Genomic DNA, 14132 nt, shown 5'->3' with positions numbered 1-14132 from the left:
TGGGGTATTTTATAAATAGAATTGTGGGATCCTAGGATTATAAGAATATGAGAAAAACTTACAAGAGTTCGGATCTTTTGCCCCCAAGGACTCTACCCATGTCTACCCACATAAAATTGCAACCACACATGGAGATAATCTCATCCTTCTAAGTAGTATTATGCATGGGGAGATATTCTGAATGCATGGGAGTAGTGTGTTGTGGGTAGACGTGGGCAGAGTTCTTATGGGCAAGAGATCCAAAGTCAACTCAGAGATATTTTAAAAATCAATATTAAATCTACTGATATTTTACTAATTTACCATCAGGTTTGGGGAATTATATGCAAACCCCATCCCTTCCCCATCCCTAATTTGGAGCAAAAATATTTCCCCGTCCCCACCCTATCTCTTTCTCATCCCTATTTAAAATTTGAGAAAACTTGTCTCGTTTGGGGTGGGCAGGGTAGGGCCCTAGTTTTATAGGGAAATTTTTCGTCCCTACAATTCTAATAATTTTCTATAAATAATTAACTAACATTAAATTAAATAACAATAAATTACAATATTTTATGATAATTTCCAAAAATTATTGAAATTGTTGTTGATTAGCAAAAATGTATAGTAAATTGGCTATCTCCAAAAAAAATATTGTTTGGTTAGTCAGTTCAAATCAAGTTTAAATTTTAACCTAAGAAATATTGGAATCTTCCCATGCTCCCGTATTAAATAAATATATTTAAAATATAAAATAGTAATATATATATATATATGGTCAGGTCGTTCGATTTTAGTTAATCCACAAATGGCCAAAGCAAAACTGATCCAACCCAATCAGATTGGGAAATTGTTGAACCAAAGTCGATTGGAAATACTAGAAATCAGGTTGGTCAATTTCATTAGTTTGATTTGGAATGGCAATGAGGCGGGACAGTGACGATGAGCCTCTCACCATCCCCATCCCCGTGAAAATCCCCATCCTCGCTAACAGGAACAAAGTTATCCCCATCCCTATCTCCACAGGGATTCCCACTCCCCTGATTCTTTATAATGTCAATCATTATGTTTTTGCTTTTTATTTTATTTAAAAAATAAAAATAAAATAATTAAAATTTACAATCCTATTAAAAAATATTCAACCATATTTTTAAAAATATTAACATGTAGATGTATGTGTACATATATAAACATATGTAGGGATCGAGGTCCACACGAGGCAGGGAGTGCTCTCCCCGTCCCACCAACGGGAATGAAAATTTCACCATCTTTGTCCCCCCCCCCCCCGGGGGAAAAATCATCCCCATCCCTGCCCCATTTAGAATAGATCCCTACGAGGATCGGGGAAATTGAGAAAATTGCAATCTCTAAGTTTGATAAACAATTTTATCTAAAATTAATTATTATTGTTTTTTTAATATAAAAATATTAAAAATAATACACAAAATATAAATGATTATCAATTATTATATAAAACAAATGTATACTCATATTAATATTATTTATTTTAACTTAATAAATCCCATAAATGGCACGAATACGTGCTAATTTAATAGTTATAGGAAACAACACTTTTTTCCTCTGAATTCATATCATGCAATATACTCATATATTTCGATCAACTGCAACAGACTTTTAATTTTTCTATCGTATTATCATTTTCCAACAAAATCGTACAATTGTTTCGCTGAAACTAATGTGCAACCAATGAAAAACGCTGTGTTTGCTTGGCTCCTGTACAATGGAGTAATTAAGGAGAAAGAGGAAGAGAAACCATTCGCTCTCTAGATTCAAAACCCACAAAATCTTATTCTTAGGCTACGTTTGGTTTGAAGGAAAAAGAAGGGAAAAGATAGAAAAACCTATACAAGGTTTGTAAAGTTTCCTAACTTTCCTTCCTCTCCCAACTTTCTTCTTTAAACCAAACATAGCATTAAATCTTAATCATGTTTATGGTGATGCATAAACACGTCATCAAAAAGAATGACAACGCATAAATTGATCAACATGGAAACATGACACATGGAATGGAATTGGACCCTCCCAGCTAGACTCCACCAATGATCATTCATCCCATTAATTCAGTAATTAATTAAGAAATTTATATTAATTAAAAAAGTATATACATATCATCATTCAACGGTTATGAAGCTGCTTTCTTTGTGGCAGCAAGACAAGGTTTTGCATAACAAAACAAAGAAAAAACAGATTATTTGCAGAAAATGTCATTTTACAATGTTTGGTTGCATGTAAGGTGGCACTGGAAAATGAATGTTTTGCATATATAAAGTGAAAGTGAGTAATACTCTTTTATATATATTCCAAGTTAAGTAAAACACCAAGAAAACAAGAAAAATAATCCATTTTCACATGAAACGTGATCATGAAAATCATTTGCTTTCAATATTCATTTTTTATTTCAACTAAGCGCAGCCTAAACACTCAATTGGTTGCACGTAATATGGCTCGATCTCTATAAAATTAAAAGTTTTCCCAAATTAAAAGATAACAGTAGTTGTAGGAATGTTGCATTCCCTCTATTTTTCTTAATAAAGGATTGGTATTTTCTATTCTAATAATCAAATCAAATTCAGATAATCGGAACAAGGTAACCAGTTGTCAAATTTATGAAACTTATACCATTTTGTTACATATCCAAACCGATTACACCATTAACATACATAAAAAATTACTTAAATACCCTTTATTTATCTGTAAAAAAATTATATTACAGATTATTTGTTATTTCATAAAGGGTGTAATGGTAAAACAATTCAATTAGATCTGATTCAGATTCAAGCATTCAAATTAATTGATTGGAATCGAATTGAGTTGGCCCTTTTAAGAATCCATCAGATATTGAATTCAAATCATTAGTTTAATTCCTGATTCACTTCAAATTCAAGTTAATGTTAACACTAGAAGTAAAGTTATTTTTCTATTAGCTAGCCATCTCTTTTCAAGAAGTAGTATCTGAATCAAGAATATTAACCAATCCTCTATTTGGAAAATAAGTTATGAAAAATTATAGCAGGAAACTAACTTCCTTTAACCATTTTCCTACAATTACTTTCAAAAACCATTTGTTTTCCACAACTATCTTTCCATGCAACCAAACACTAGCTAAAAAACAACATTTTTTTTTGTGGAAAAAATCGTTCATTTTCTTTTGTTTCATACATACAACCAAACAGAGCTAAACTAAAATAACTATAAAATAGAAAAGAGAGAGAAGGTGGAAATGGGAATGAGAGAAATAATAATTAGTAATTATTGGAGCCTTGTGGAGGAGATTAATTATATTAATGGTGGGTGTGGAAAAGAAACCACATGCAATGATATGATATTCTACTAAATTCCATACCAATTAATTGACAAGGTCGAAACGTGGGATACCCACTGAAATTTTCTTAGGACGGTGCAAATTACAAATTACAATGAATTGTTTAATCATTCAAAGGGTTGTATTCTTGATGTGCAACATTATCATTACTTAGGATCGAAAAGGACCAACAAATGGAGTTGAATGTTTGGCTTCTCCCTCCCTCTCACCCACTTTGGGTGGTATGGGATCCCAATTTTCAAGATTCCCTTCCTCCTTCGCCTTTTAATTATTCTTTATTTTAATCCTTTTTTTCTTATAATAATAAAATTAGTTTAATTAGGTGGTAGCTAGGCATATGGAGAGCCAACCTTCCCAACATGCACGGAGTGGAGTTGTTGTTGCCCACCATGAACTGGGCCCCTTTAGACTCTATGCCTAACATCAGAAGAGATTCATTGATCAACCATCTTTAGATTTTAATCATTTTTAGGCTTTAGGGCTTTTGGTTTCAACTTGATTCCAATTCTTCAAAGAAAACTATGATTGCTTGTCCCCCAAATGTTTGCAAGAAGGTCAGAGAGATTGTACGGTGTGTCTGCCATTCACATCCTGACACTTGGGCTGCAAATATTGAGAGGCCGGCCGGCTGTCTCTCAACCCAATTTGCCTAGCTTCTTTTCCGCACGCAAATGCATCCTTCCTTTGTATTACATTTCAACCACCACTCAACAACAATTACTAGTTTACTACTACTACCGTTGGCATGACCAGAGCTAGCGTAGACTACCAACGCCAATCAGATTATTGATAGAGGTAGACATATAGGCAATTCATTCGGCCCCGTCTTGGCGCCTCCTATTCTAGAGTTGAAATTTTAAGAAAAAGAGGAGGGAAGACAATGGACAAAAGACAAAAATGCTGATGCCAAGCTCCAAATTAAAGCACCTTCAACTGCTTTTATTGCATCATCTAAAGCCCATCAAAGGATATTTTGCTGCTTATTGTTACATTCATGCTCGCTTTTTCCGCAGCCAGTACTGTAAAGGTTTCCTTAATTCGGATGCATGGACGGTTTTCTAGATTCGGAATTCTAGCCAAAATAACAAGACTGGATCTCTTGTCTAGGAGAATTCCATCCACGCCTACCCATAATACACTACCTTCCCTGAATTGCGAATATCTCCCCCAATATAATATTATACAGAGGATGAGATATTCTCAATGTACAGTTATGATAAATATGAACAGGATTCTCGTGGACAAGAGATCGGAGAGACTTTTGATTCTAATAATAACATATGCAAATGCAAGTTGCATGTATAGAAAAGAAACGAAAAAAAAAAAAAAACTGATGATCGATGGTGCTCACGAAGTCGTGTTTGACACCATGGAATGCTTCCTTTATCACTATCACAAATTAAAAAAAAAAAAAAAGCAACAATAATAATAATAATTTTGCTGTGTTAATAGGAGTCAATGGTAGCTAGTTTTATTACCAATATCCCAGTCACCACGCACAGACGGCACGAAGAACATTATTTGGGTTTCTGAAATATGATATTAATAATTTACCAGGCCCCCACCCCCACCCAAAAATAAATAAATAAATAAATAATACTGAAAATACAATGAGGCGGTTTTTCCTTTAATTTGCTACATATATACTTAATTCCAAACCCAACCAACCTTACCTTGCCAGTTGCCACACACACGATACGCATACGCTAGACATATAGCAGCTACCTCATTTTCCATTTGAACTCCACTTCTTGCTCCAGAACTCTTACATCACCCACCATACATACATTTCGTTTTCGGTCGAGCTCAATGATATTAATCAATTAGGCCATCGTTTCGTCTATGGGGCTGGAGGCTGGACCACCAATTCTTCTTCTTCTTCCTCTTCTCTTCAAATTGATAACGATATGACCGACTGTCTCCAAAATCTTTTCAACCGTTGTCAATGGTCAACTGAATAGCTTCCTGTGTGGGTCCTCCTCTGCAACTTCATTGTAGGTTGTAGCCCCAACTAAAATGGAGGCTGATGTAGTGAACAGGACTCAACACAGTCTTGTGAATGACGACGCTAAAACTATCACTGCGGTGGAGGCGTGGTGCCCCTCCTTAGTTTAGAGCTCCCTCCGTACTAAGTACCAAGTACTAAAATGAAGAGGTTGAAATTCTTGTATTTCGGTTACATTCAAATTTTCAAGTTTCCATCTAGTTACCTAGTTCCATCCAATCCGACTATTTTAGTGGCTCACTATATTAATTCGTCGCATGTGGTGTGATTGACAAAAATGCCCTTTTCGAGTCATTAACAGGCCACCCAATACACCTGCCCATAATAATCTATCAGATTATTCTGATTATAATTCAAAATTATGGTTCAAATTCGACCAATCTCATTTCAATAATAATCTATCAGATTTTCAAATTTATGTTTTAAATTCGATTTTTTCTTTTTTGGTAAAACATGACAAAACAAGGACAGAGAAAAACAAAAAGCAAAAAAAAAAAAAACAAGGCCTAAGAAGAAATGCCTAAAAACAAAAGAACATGGAAACAACGGAGGGGTTCGAATACTTTATTCAATATTCAATTTGAATCTAATTTGATTTGGATTGTAGTTAAAAAACTTGATGATATATTATTTATATTATATAATAATACATTATAATATGAATAATATATATAATACACAATATTTTATAATTAATGGATCGGATCAGGTCATGGCAGATCAGATCGGGGAATATTCAAATTTGATCCATTAATTAAACTGATTATTTTTCCAATTCAATCCGATTTGTTAGGAGGCATCCAATATAGTTCTTACCAGATCTAATTCGTGTTTGAATCAGATATGATCCTGTTTATTTGCAGCCGTACCCACCGGTGGGTGATCAAATATAAGGATGTGTAATTAATTAGCCAAATAGGGTTAAGTACCGGGAGTCTAGGACAAACTCATACCCATGGAATGCAAGAGCTTTACTCCTTTCATAAAGTACGTATACTTTTCATTTTCACCGTGCTTGTGAATTTTTTTTTGCCCTACCACCCTATTTATAGTTTTAGATGATTATACATCAAGAGAACCCTAGCTAACCAGTGGGAAGAAAATATTCATGTGCCCTAACTCCATTCAGATGAAACTACAAATCATAAGGAATGGAAATAAAGAATTATATATATAATATATTATTTAAATCATGGCTTTTTTGTCTAATATATTATAAGATCATTATGTCCATCAGTTTGTTTTTTGTTTCGAGAGGTGAAAATAAGAGTTTCAAAAAAAATCCTGGCTTGTATTATCAAAAAAATCATGCTTTCGAAACCATCAAAATTATGTTTTTTTAAAACGAAAAAAAAAGTAAAATTTTATGAAGTACGGATAGGCCTAATGCAGATTTTTTATTCCCACTGCAAAGCTATAAACATTCAAAAGGTCCAAAAACCACACTCTATGCACCTATATCCGCCCGTGAATTGCCATCAATTCCAACCTGGCACCTACCCCAAATGTACTTTGAGCCTACGAATTCTGACCCCGGGGTTATCGGTCATTCTCCCAAAGTTTTATGTTTCACACCTTTCAAAAAAATCATACGCTATCAAGAATATATTTCTATTTGTTCTAAGAAACAATCTATTTTCAAATCAGATGATATTGATTTGTTTTAGAAATTGTCAATAAGAAAAACAATTCAAGTTGTAGAGCCCAAGTAATCAGGACTGTTTTATTGATTTCTACTTTCTTTTAATTAGATTATCGACGTGTTTGACTTGAATGACCCTCAAGAGTAGGAGTGGCCACGAGCCGAACTTCTGACGAGCTATTCGAGCTCGACTCGTGAAAAGCTTGGCTTGGTTCAATTTAAATCAAGCTCAAACTTGATATATAGGCTCGTTTCCTAATCAAGTCGAGCTCAAGCTCAATAAAACTCGACTCTTGAGGCTCGCAAGCCTAGTATGATAAATAAATATTTTTTTATTATATACATACTTACATACATATACATATACATATAAATATATATAATAAATCATTTCTATTATATATAATAATATTTTATATATAATATTTTTATTTTTTATGTATAATAGTAAATAATTTTTATAATTCTTATTTTTTGTGTAAAATAAAAACATTTTTATATGCATATTTTTATTTTTATATGTATGAAAATTCTTGATTTTTGTATGTAAAATAAATAAATATATATATATGTATAATTTTTATTTTTTAGAGAAAAAAAAAAACTTGGCTTATAATCGAACTCAAACTAAACCAAGCTTAAACTTACAAGCCTCGAACCAAGCCAAGCTCGAACTCAAGTCTCTAACTCGAATCAAGCTTGAACTCAAACCTAACATAATTTCAACAAGCCGAACTTAAATAACCAAATATTTGGCTCGAATCGTCTCAAATCCAACCCTAGTTAAGAATCAAGAGGGCTTGTCAATACTGAGGTAATACGAGTCCACTGCCAATGTAATAGTGCTGCTTCAGTTTCGATCGCTGCTTTGAAACTATCTAAGAACCTTAATTTTATTATTATTAATATGGTGTCATTGTGAACTCATCGGATTTCATTAAAAATGCAGTTAACTGTGCTTGAAACCTGGTGATTTAAGCAATCAAATAGTGAATCCCTAGCTATATATGCCACAACTCAAACACCTTGATCAACCCTATCCTATGTCCTTAATTAAATATATATATTTTAAATCTGCTTGACATTGAAAAAGAGTAATGGGGTGATTGACTTGAGATCTCTTCTTTTTCTGTTAATTTTATTTTCCTAAGCTTTCCGACATCACAAATAAAATGAAATGACGTTACATCCTATAAAGTCCCCTATTGACCTCACTAAGATTGTTTGTTGGTAGTCCCCTCATAGAATTATTGATTGATTTATTAAGGAGCATGCAGTTATAAAAAATAATAATTAGAATCTTCTCCTTTATTTCCCACAACCCCCAGCCTCCTATCAAAATGAAACATTATAAAAATTAAATTAATAACATTATTTAACATCATTATTTATTTATTTGGGTATACAAAGGGAGAGCACTAACAGAGCTAGCCTAGGGGTAGGAAGCCAAGATTGATGATAGTCAAACAGAAACATATGGAAAGGGAAATGTAAGTAAATAATAATGTTGGATCCCTTTTATCAACTCTACTCCGTCAGCCCAGATTCCCACGTGAAAAACCTAGGCTATAAATACCACATGTAAGCCCCCCTCATTTTGACAAGCCAGCCATTGCCATATACAATATACTCCCTTTAATTTGTATTCTTGGCAAGCCGTGTCTTTCAGTTTCAATTCAGTGCCATATATGGCTTTCACAGTGTCTAGTACTACTGTTGCAGGAGGCAACGTTTTTCCGTCCATTTGGACGGATTCCGATGACTCTGGACGTAATATTATTAGTAGAAATGGATTTCCCTTGATGAACAAGGGATCACTACTACATCTCTCGACTAAGGGTTGCAACAGGCGGGCTTTAAGCGTCACCTGCAGCGTTGCCACCCGACCACCTTTTTCTGTTCCATCATCACCTCCACCGAGGGAAAGCAGCCATGAACGAAAGCTATCAGCTTGGACAAGCATACGACAAGAGAGATGGGAAGGAGAGCTGCTCGTTGAGGGCGAGATTCCATTATGGCTGGTACCTACCTTTTACTGTTGGTTTCTTTGCACCCAGATATTAATTACTGATCATCGAGAATTTATTTGATAAGAATTAATTCACAGGATCGATGCGAAAGATAAATCAAACAACTTTGCCTTGTCGCATGGTGCACACTACTCAGTACTGCATTAATTTTATATTATCATCATTCTACCCTTAGAGTTAAACCTCACGTGATGAGCACGTGTTGATGTGTCATCCATTTCACAGTAGGTTACAGTCTCGGAGGTGATGGGGGAAATTAAAAACAAACTTAATCTCTTAATCCCATTTTATTTATTTATTTTATAACGTTAAATTAGAGGGATCGAGTTCAGGAGAGATTTATTAGTTTTAACTACTAGAGTATACTGCTGCTTGCATGCAGAGAGGGACCTACCTGAGGAATGGACCAGGGCTATGGAACATCGGAGACTACAGCTTCCGGCACCTGTTCGATGGCTACGCCACCCTGGTCGGACTTCACTTCAACAACGGCCGCTTGACAGCCGGCCACCGTCAGATAGAGTCGGAGGCCTATAAGGCAGCTATGAAGAACAAGAGGCTATGCTACCGTGAATTCTCCGAGGTCCCAAAGCCGGCCAATTTCTTCTCATATGTAGGCGAACTAGTTAACCTGTTCTCCGGAGCATCGTTGACAGATAATGCCAACACCGGCGTGGTTATGCTTGGAGATGGTCGAGTCGTGTGCCTGACAGAGACAGTGAAAGGATCGATTCAGATCAACCCGGATACACTGGAGACAATAGGGAAGTTCGAGTATAGCGACAAGTTGGGTGGGTTGATCCAGTCGGCGCACCCGGTGGTGACCGAGTCGGAGTTCTTGACGCTATTACCTGATTTGGTGAACCCAGGGTACGTGGTAGTTAGGATGGAAGCAGGGACGAACGAGAGGAAGGTGTTAGGAAGAGTGAATTGTCGGTGTGGACCGGCTCCGGGTTGGGTCCACTCGTTCCCTGTGACGGAGAATTATATAATTGTGCCGGAGATGCCGTTGAGGTATTGCGTTCAGAATCTATTGAGGGCGGAGCCTACACCACTGTACAAGTTTGAGTGGCACCCTGAATCCAAGGCCTTCATTCACGTTATGTGTAGAGCCACAGGCAAAATAGTAAGCTCTCTCTCTCTCTCTCTCCATACATATAAATGTTTACCAAAAAAAAAAGTAATCTATTAACCAAAATCCTTGAGTCTTGAAATCCAAGGTAAATGGGTTTAGTTTCTACTTTCTAGTGGAGTTTTCAAAGAAAATGTGTATGGTGGAATCCATACCCATTACCCAATTATATTCATATCCGATCTGATCGGACTTGGGTACTTAACTACTTGGTGAGGATTCAATTTCAACCCCACTAAGCACGGGTATGGAGCAAGGTAGGAAATTGGATTTGATTGGCTCCGTTTTATGGCCAAACTAAAATAAGCATCGCCTTATAGACGGTCTAGAATGGTGAAACAGCATCCCTGCAACGTGACAACATATAGATTTAGTTGAGTTGGGATAAGGTTTTGTTTGAGTTGAGTTGAATTTGGGTGTAAAAATCATCCATCTCCATCATCACCTGCCTCATCCTAGCAACCTACCCAAGTGGGTTGACAACACGAAGTTTATTTTTTTATTCTACTTCGTCAATGGCCGTATTTTCCATTTAATTGGACCAAAGTTTAGAGAAGAAAGTCTCACTAATTTCCGAAATTTCAATTTGGCCATATATTGTTTTTCATATAATGAATACGGTTTCTTGAAATTGAAGGTGACCACCGTGGAGGTGCCTCTGTACGTGACATTCCACTTTCTAAATGCATACGAAGAGAAAGATGAGGATGGTCGAGCAACAGCCATCATCGCCGACTGTTGCGAGCACAATGCCGACACCACAATTCTTGAGAAGCTCAAGCTACAGAATCTCCGATCACTCTCCGGCGAAGATGTATTGCCTGATGCTAGGTAAATTTCTGTAACCGAATATAATTTTTTTTCCAGTTCTACCTTTTCCCACATGTGCTTGCCTTTCGTTTCATGGGGCTACTAGTTCACCCTGGACCAGTAAGAGCCTCATCATGCACCCCAACATATTGGATGGACGCTGTCCTGTTTAATTAACACTTTGTTAATTAGGTTTTGGGCACTGTTTTCAAAACCGGATCGGACAGTCGGATCGGAAAAACCGGGAACCGATCACCTAACCGGTTCTGTTTTCCTCTGAAACCGCTTTTTCCCTCAAAACCGTTGATTTTGGTCAGCCAACCACTGAACCAGCCGGTTAATCGTTCCAACAGTTTTGACCGTTCTTCAATTTTTTTTTTTATTTGTCAGAATGGGCCAGCCGTTTGGGTTGATCGGCCGACCGTTTGAACCAGTAACCGGACCCCTGACCGGTTCGTTTTTAAAAACCATGGTTTTGGGTTTTTCTCTCATGAAAAATAATTACAGGGTTGGCCGTTTCACAATTCCTCTGGACGGGAGCGCAACTGGGAAGCTAGAGGCAGCGTTGGACCCAGACCATCATGGAAGAGGGCTGGACATGTGCAGGATCAACCCTGCTTTCCTGGGCAAGAAATACAGATATGCTTATGCTTGTGGAGCCCGACGCCCTTGTAACTTCCCCAATACCATCACTAAGGTAACATTGGTCATAAAGCCTGGATAAAAGATGATGTTTGTTAATGCATAGTTCTTGCTTAATCCCACATGGTTTCCTGTGAATTCATGAACCCAATTTCTCAAATGTATCACAGACCGACTTGCTCAAGAAAACAGCGAAGAATTGGCATGAAGAGGGTGCCGTGCCATCAGAGCCATTTTTTGTAGCCCGTCCTGGTGCAACAGAAGAAGACGATGGTGAGCCAACAAGATTGAACCTTGCACCAGTCTAATGTTGAGACGTTTACTTGACTTGAGGAGTCACTAACTAGCCACTTCTAATTGTGATTGCAGGTGTGGTTATCTCCATGGTCAGTGCTAAGAACGGTGAAGGTTACGCACTGTTGTTAGACGGTTCCACCTTTGAAGAGATTGCCAGAGCAAAGTTTCCTTATGGTCTTCCATACGGGCTACATGGATGCTGGGTTCCAAAGAATGCGGAAAATCCACTACTGGGTAAATGATTGATTGATATAAGATGGTGAAGTGGCAATACTAGTGTATCAAGAATTTCTACTCTGGAATTGTGAATGCTTAGCAAATGTATCTATTTTGTATAGTTTCTGCATCTTTGACATCTTTCAGACAATCTCAGCCTACTTAGCTGTTTGAGCTTCCAGATTAAGGTGTGAAAAATATGGAATTTCATCAATGTACCATATGTATGTAATGACTATCAGCAGGATGTGGCTATTGTACACAGTATATAAATGAATTATTAATGGTTATTCAGGTTAAACTGTACCGATCCACTTATTTATGGGCTAATTCAAATAAAACAGGGAACATCCATTGTAAATGAACCATACAACAATGAGCATGCATACCATGCCTACAGTATAAGCAAACCTGATATTATTACTATAATTATGGTGATTTGACCTCAAACCAAAATTTTATTGTCAAAATCTTGCTGCTCCATCATAATTCTCTTCTATGATTTGGGATATAAGAAGCAAACAAACTTACTTCAAATTATTCTTCATCTGAACAACGATGGAAAATTCCCTCGTGTTGGCAGCAGATGATGCAAGGATATATAATTTTTTGGCAAAGCAAAGATTTGCAGATGGATCCTGCAGCGGTGGAACCTTGATATTATCTTACAGACACGATGATTACATCAGCTAGTTTGATCACTTTTGGTCTGTATAAACAGCATCGACATCATCAAGTTCAAGTAATTTGGACATAAGTTCTTTGTTCAATTCCATAGCTTCATCATCAACCTGAAACCCACCAATACAATAACTCTGGTAAAACTTGAACGTTGAATGCCAGAATGTGCTGGAAAATCTTGAATTATGTAAACAAGGTTAGAAAGTTTCAAAACATTAACTGAATAGTTCTTTTAATGGGGTGTCAATGTTTGAGCAATCTTTGTGCATCACAAGAAAGAAAATGGAAGGCAGTGCCCCTTAAGAAGCTAAAGTGCATCCAATACTATGATCCAGTAAACTGAAAGATTCTGAATTTTTCTATTATGTTTCTTTATGGAATGAAGCTAAAGCTATTTATTGCAAGAACTCATAGAAGGACAAAACCTAGCATTTAGAAATTACCATCAACCTCTTCTATGACAAAATGCAGATGGTTGATCTAGCAAGGGAGTATTTCTAATGACAGCAGTGTAGCCTATGGTAGATCATCATCATCATCTAAGACTTTTACCAACTATTTGGGGTCAGCCACTATAGTAGAATATGCATTAAAAAATTCTGAATTTTAATGACAGCAGTGCAGCTTACGGTAGATACCCATACAATAAATCCTTTCAGAAACCTCCTCACACTACGAAGTAACATTTCATTTAATCATCATTAAGCCTTGTCTCAACAATCTAGGGTCAAGTACATGAATCCTATTTCGCCATTCCACTCTGTTCAGCGCTAGAGTAACATTTCATTTCAGATAGATAATTAAAAAAAAAAAAGATTCAGGAAAAAAAAAGGAAGATGAAGTCCCACAAGTCCTAGATTAAGACATGTACTAGTCATCAAATAAGTTGGAAAGCACATAAATTGAATACAATTACAGACACATACATTGCCATCTTATCACGCACTGATTTTGAATCCAAATACATCAAAACCTCCACATTGTTATGCCAGAATATCAAAAATTCCATCTTGGGTTCTTCTCATCACCCCCTCCAATAGTTAAAAATTTTGCATATAATACAAATAGAATACACATTAATATTCTTTTAAAGAAAATGCCCAGATTACATATTTTTCAAAAAATACTGAAAATGTGTATAAGTTGGGAAAAGTATATTATATGCAAATAATTTGAATTTTCAAAAATGCAGGACCAAAAATTCAGGAACTTTTTACTATATATTATAAATTAAAAAACTAATATTTATACATATGCATGTAGTTAATATATTATAGACATTTACCTATAAAACATGCCAAACATTTTATTTTAAACTCTTTAAATGAAAAGATATTAAACGCAAATGCATCTAGCCA

At 36.0% G+C, this 14132-nt stretch overlaps 2 protein-coding genes across 2 annotated transcripts in view; one reads left to right on the top strand and one right to left on the bottom strand.

The window, feature by feature from the left end:
• The first annotated feature begins 8571 nt into the window (after positions 1 to 8571).
• Positions 8572 to 12394, top strand: CCD8 (carotenoid cleavage dioxygenase 8). Its single transcript, XM_088958199.1, has 6 exons — positions 8572 to 8987; positions 9379 to 10122; positions 10766 to 10959; positions 11446 to 11635; positions 11751 to 11853; positions 11950 to 12394. The coding sequence occupies exons 1-6, from the start codon at positions 8655 to 8657 to the stop codon at positions 12117 to 12119; spliced, it is 1734 nt and encodes a 577-aa protein (XP_088814325.1). The 5' UTR covers positions 8572 to 8654; the 3' UTR covers positions 12120 to 12394.
• The window catches only part of LOC148842562 (YebC-like protein), a 35764-nt gene continuing 33994 nt past the window's right edge, over positions 12363 to 14132 (bottom strand). Inside the window, exon 7 of the mRNA XM_088958200.1 lies at positions 12363 to 12884. Within this exon, the coding sequence (XP_088814326.1) occupies positions 12792 to 12884 (93 nt within the window). The 3' untranslated portion in view covers positions 12363 to 12791. The remainder of the gene's footprint in view (positions 12885 to 14132) is intronic.

This window comes from Nelumbo lutea, chromosome 8, assembly GCF_056320005.1.
Source record: "Nelumbo lutea isolate HS-2025 chromosome 8, American lotus-T2T, whole genome shotgun sequence".
Taxonomy (NCBI): Eukaryota; Viridiplantae; Streptophyta; class Magnoliopsida; order Proteales; family Nelumbonaceae; genus Nelumbo; species Nelumbo lutea.
The sequence above is the reverse complement of the archived record's forward strand: the minus strand, read 5'-3'. Positions and strand labels throughout refer to the sequence as shown.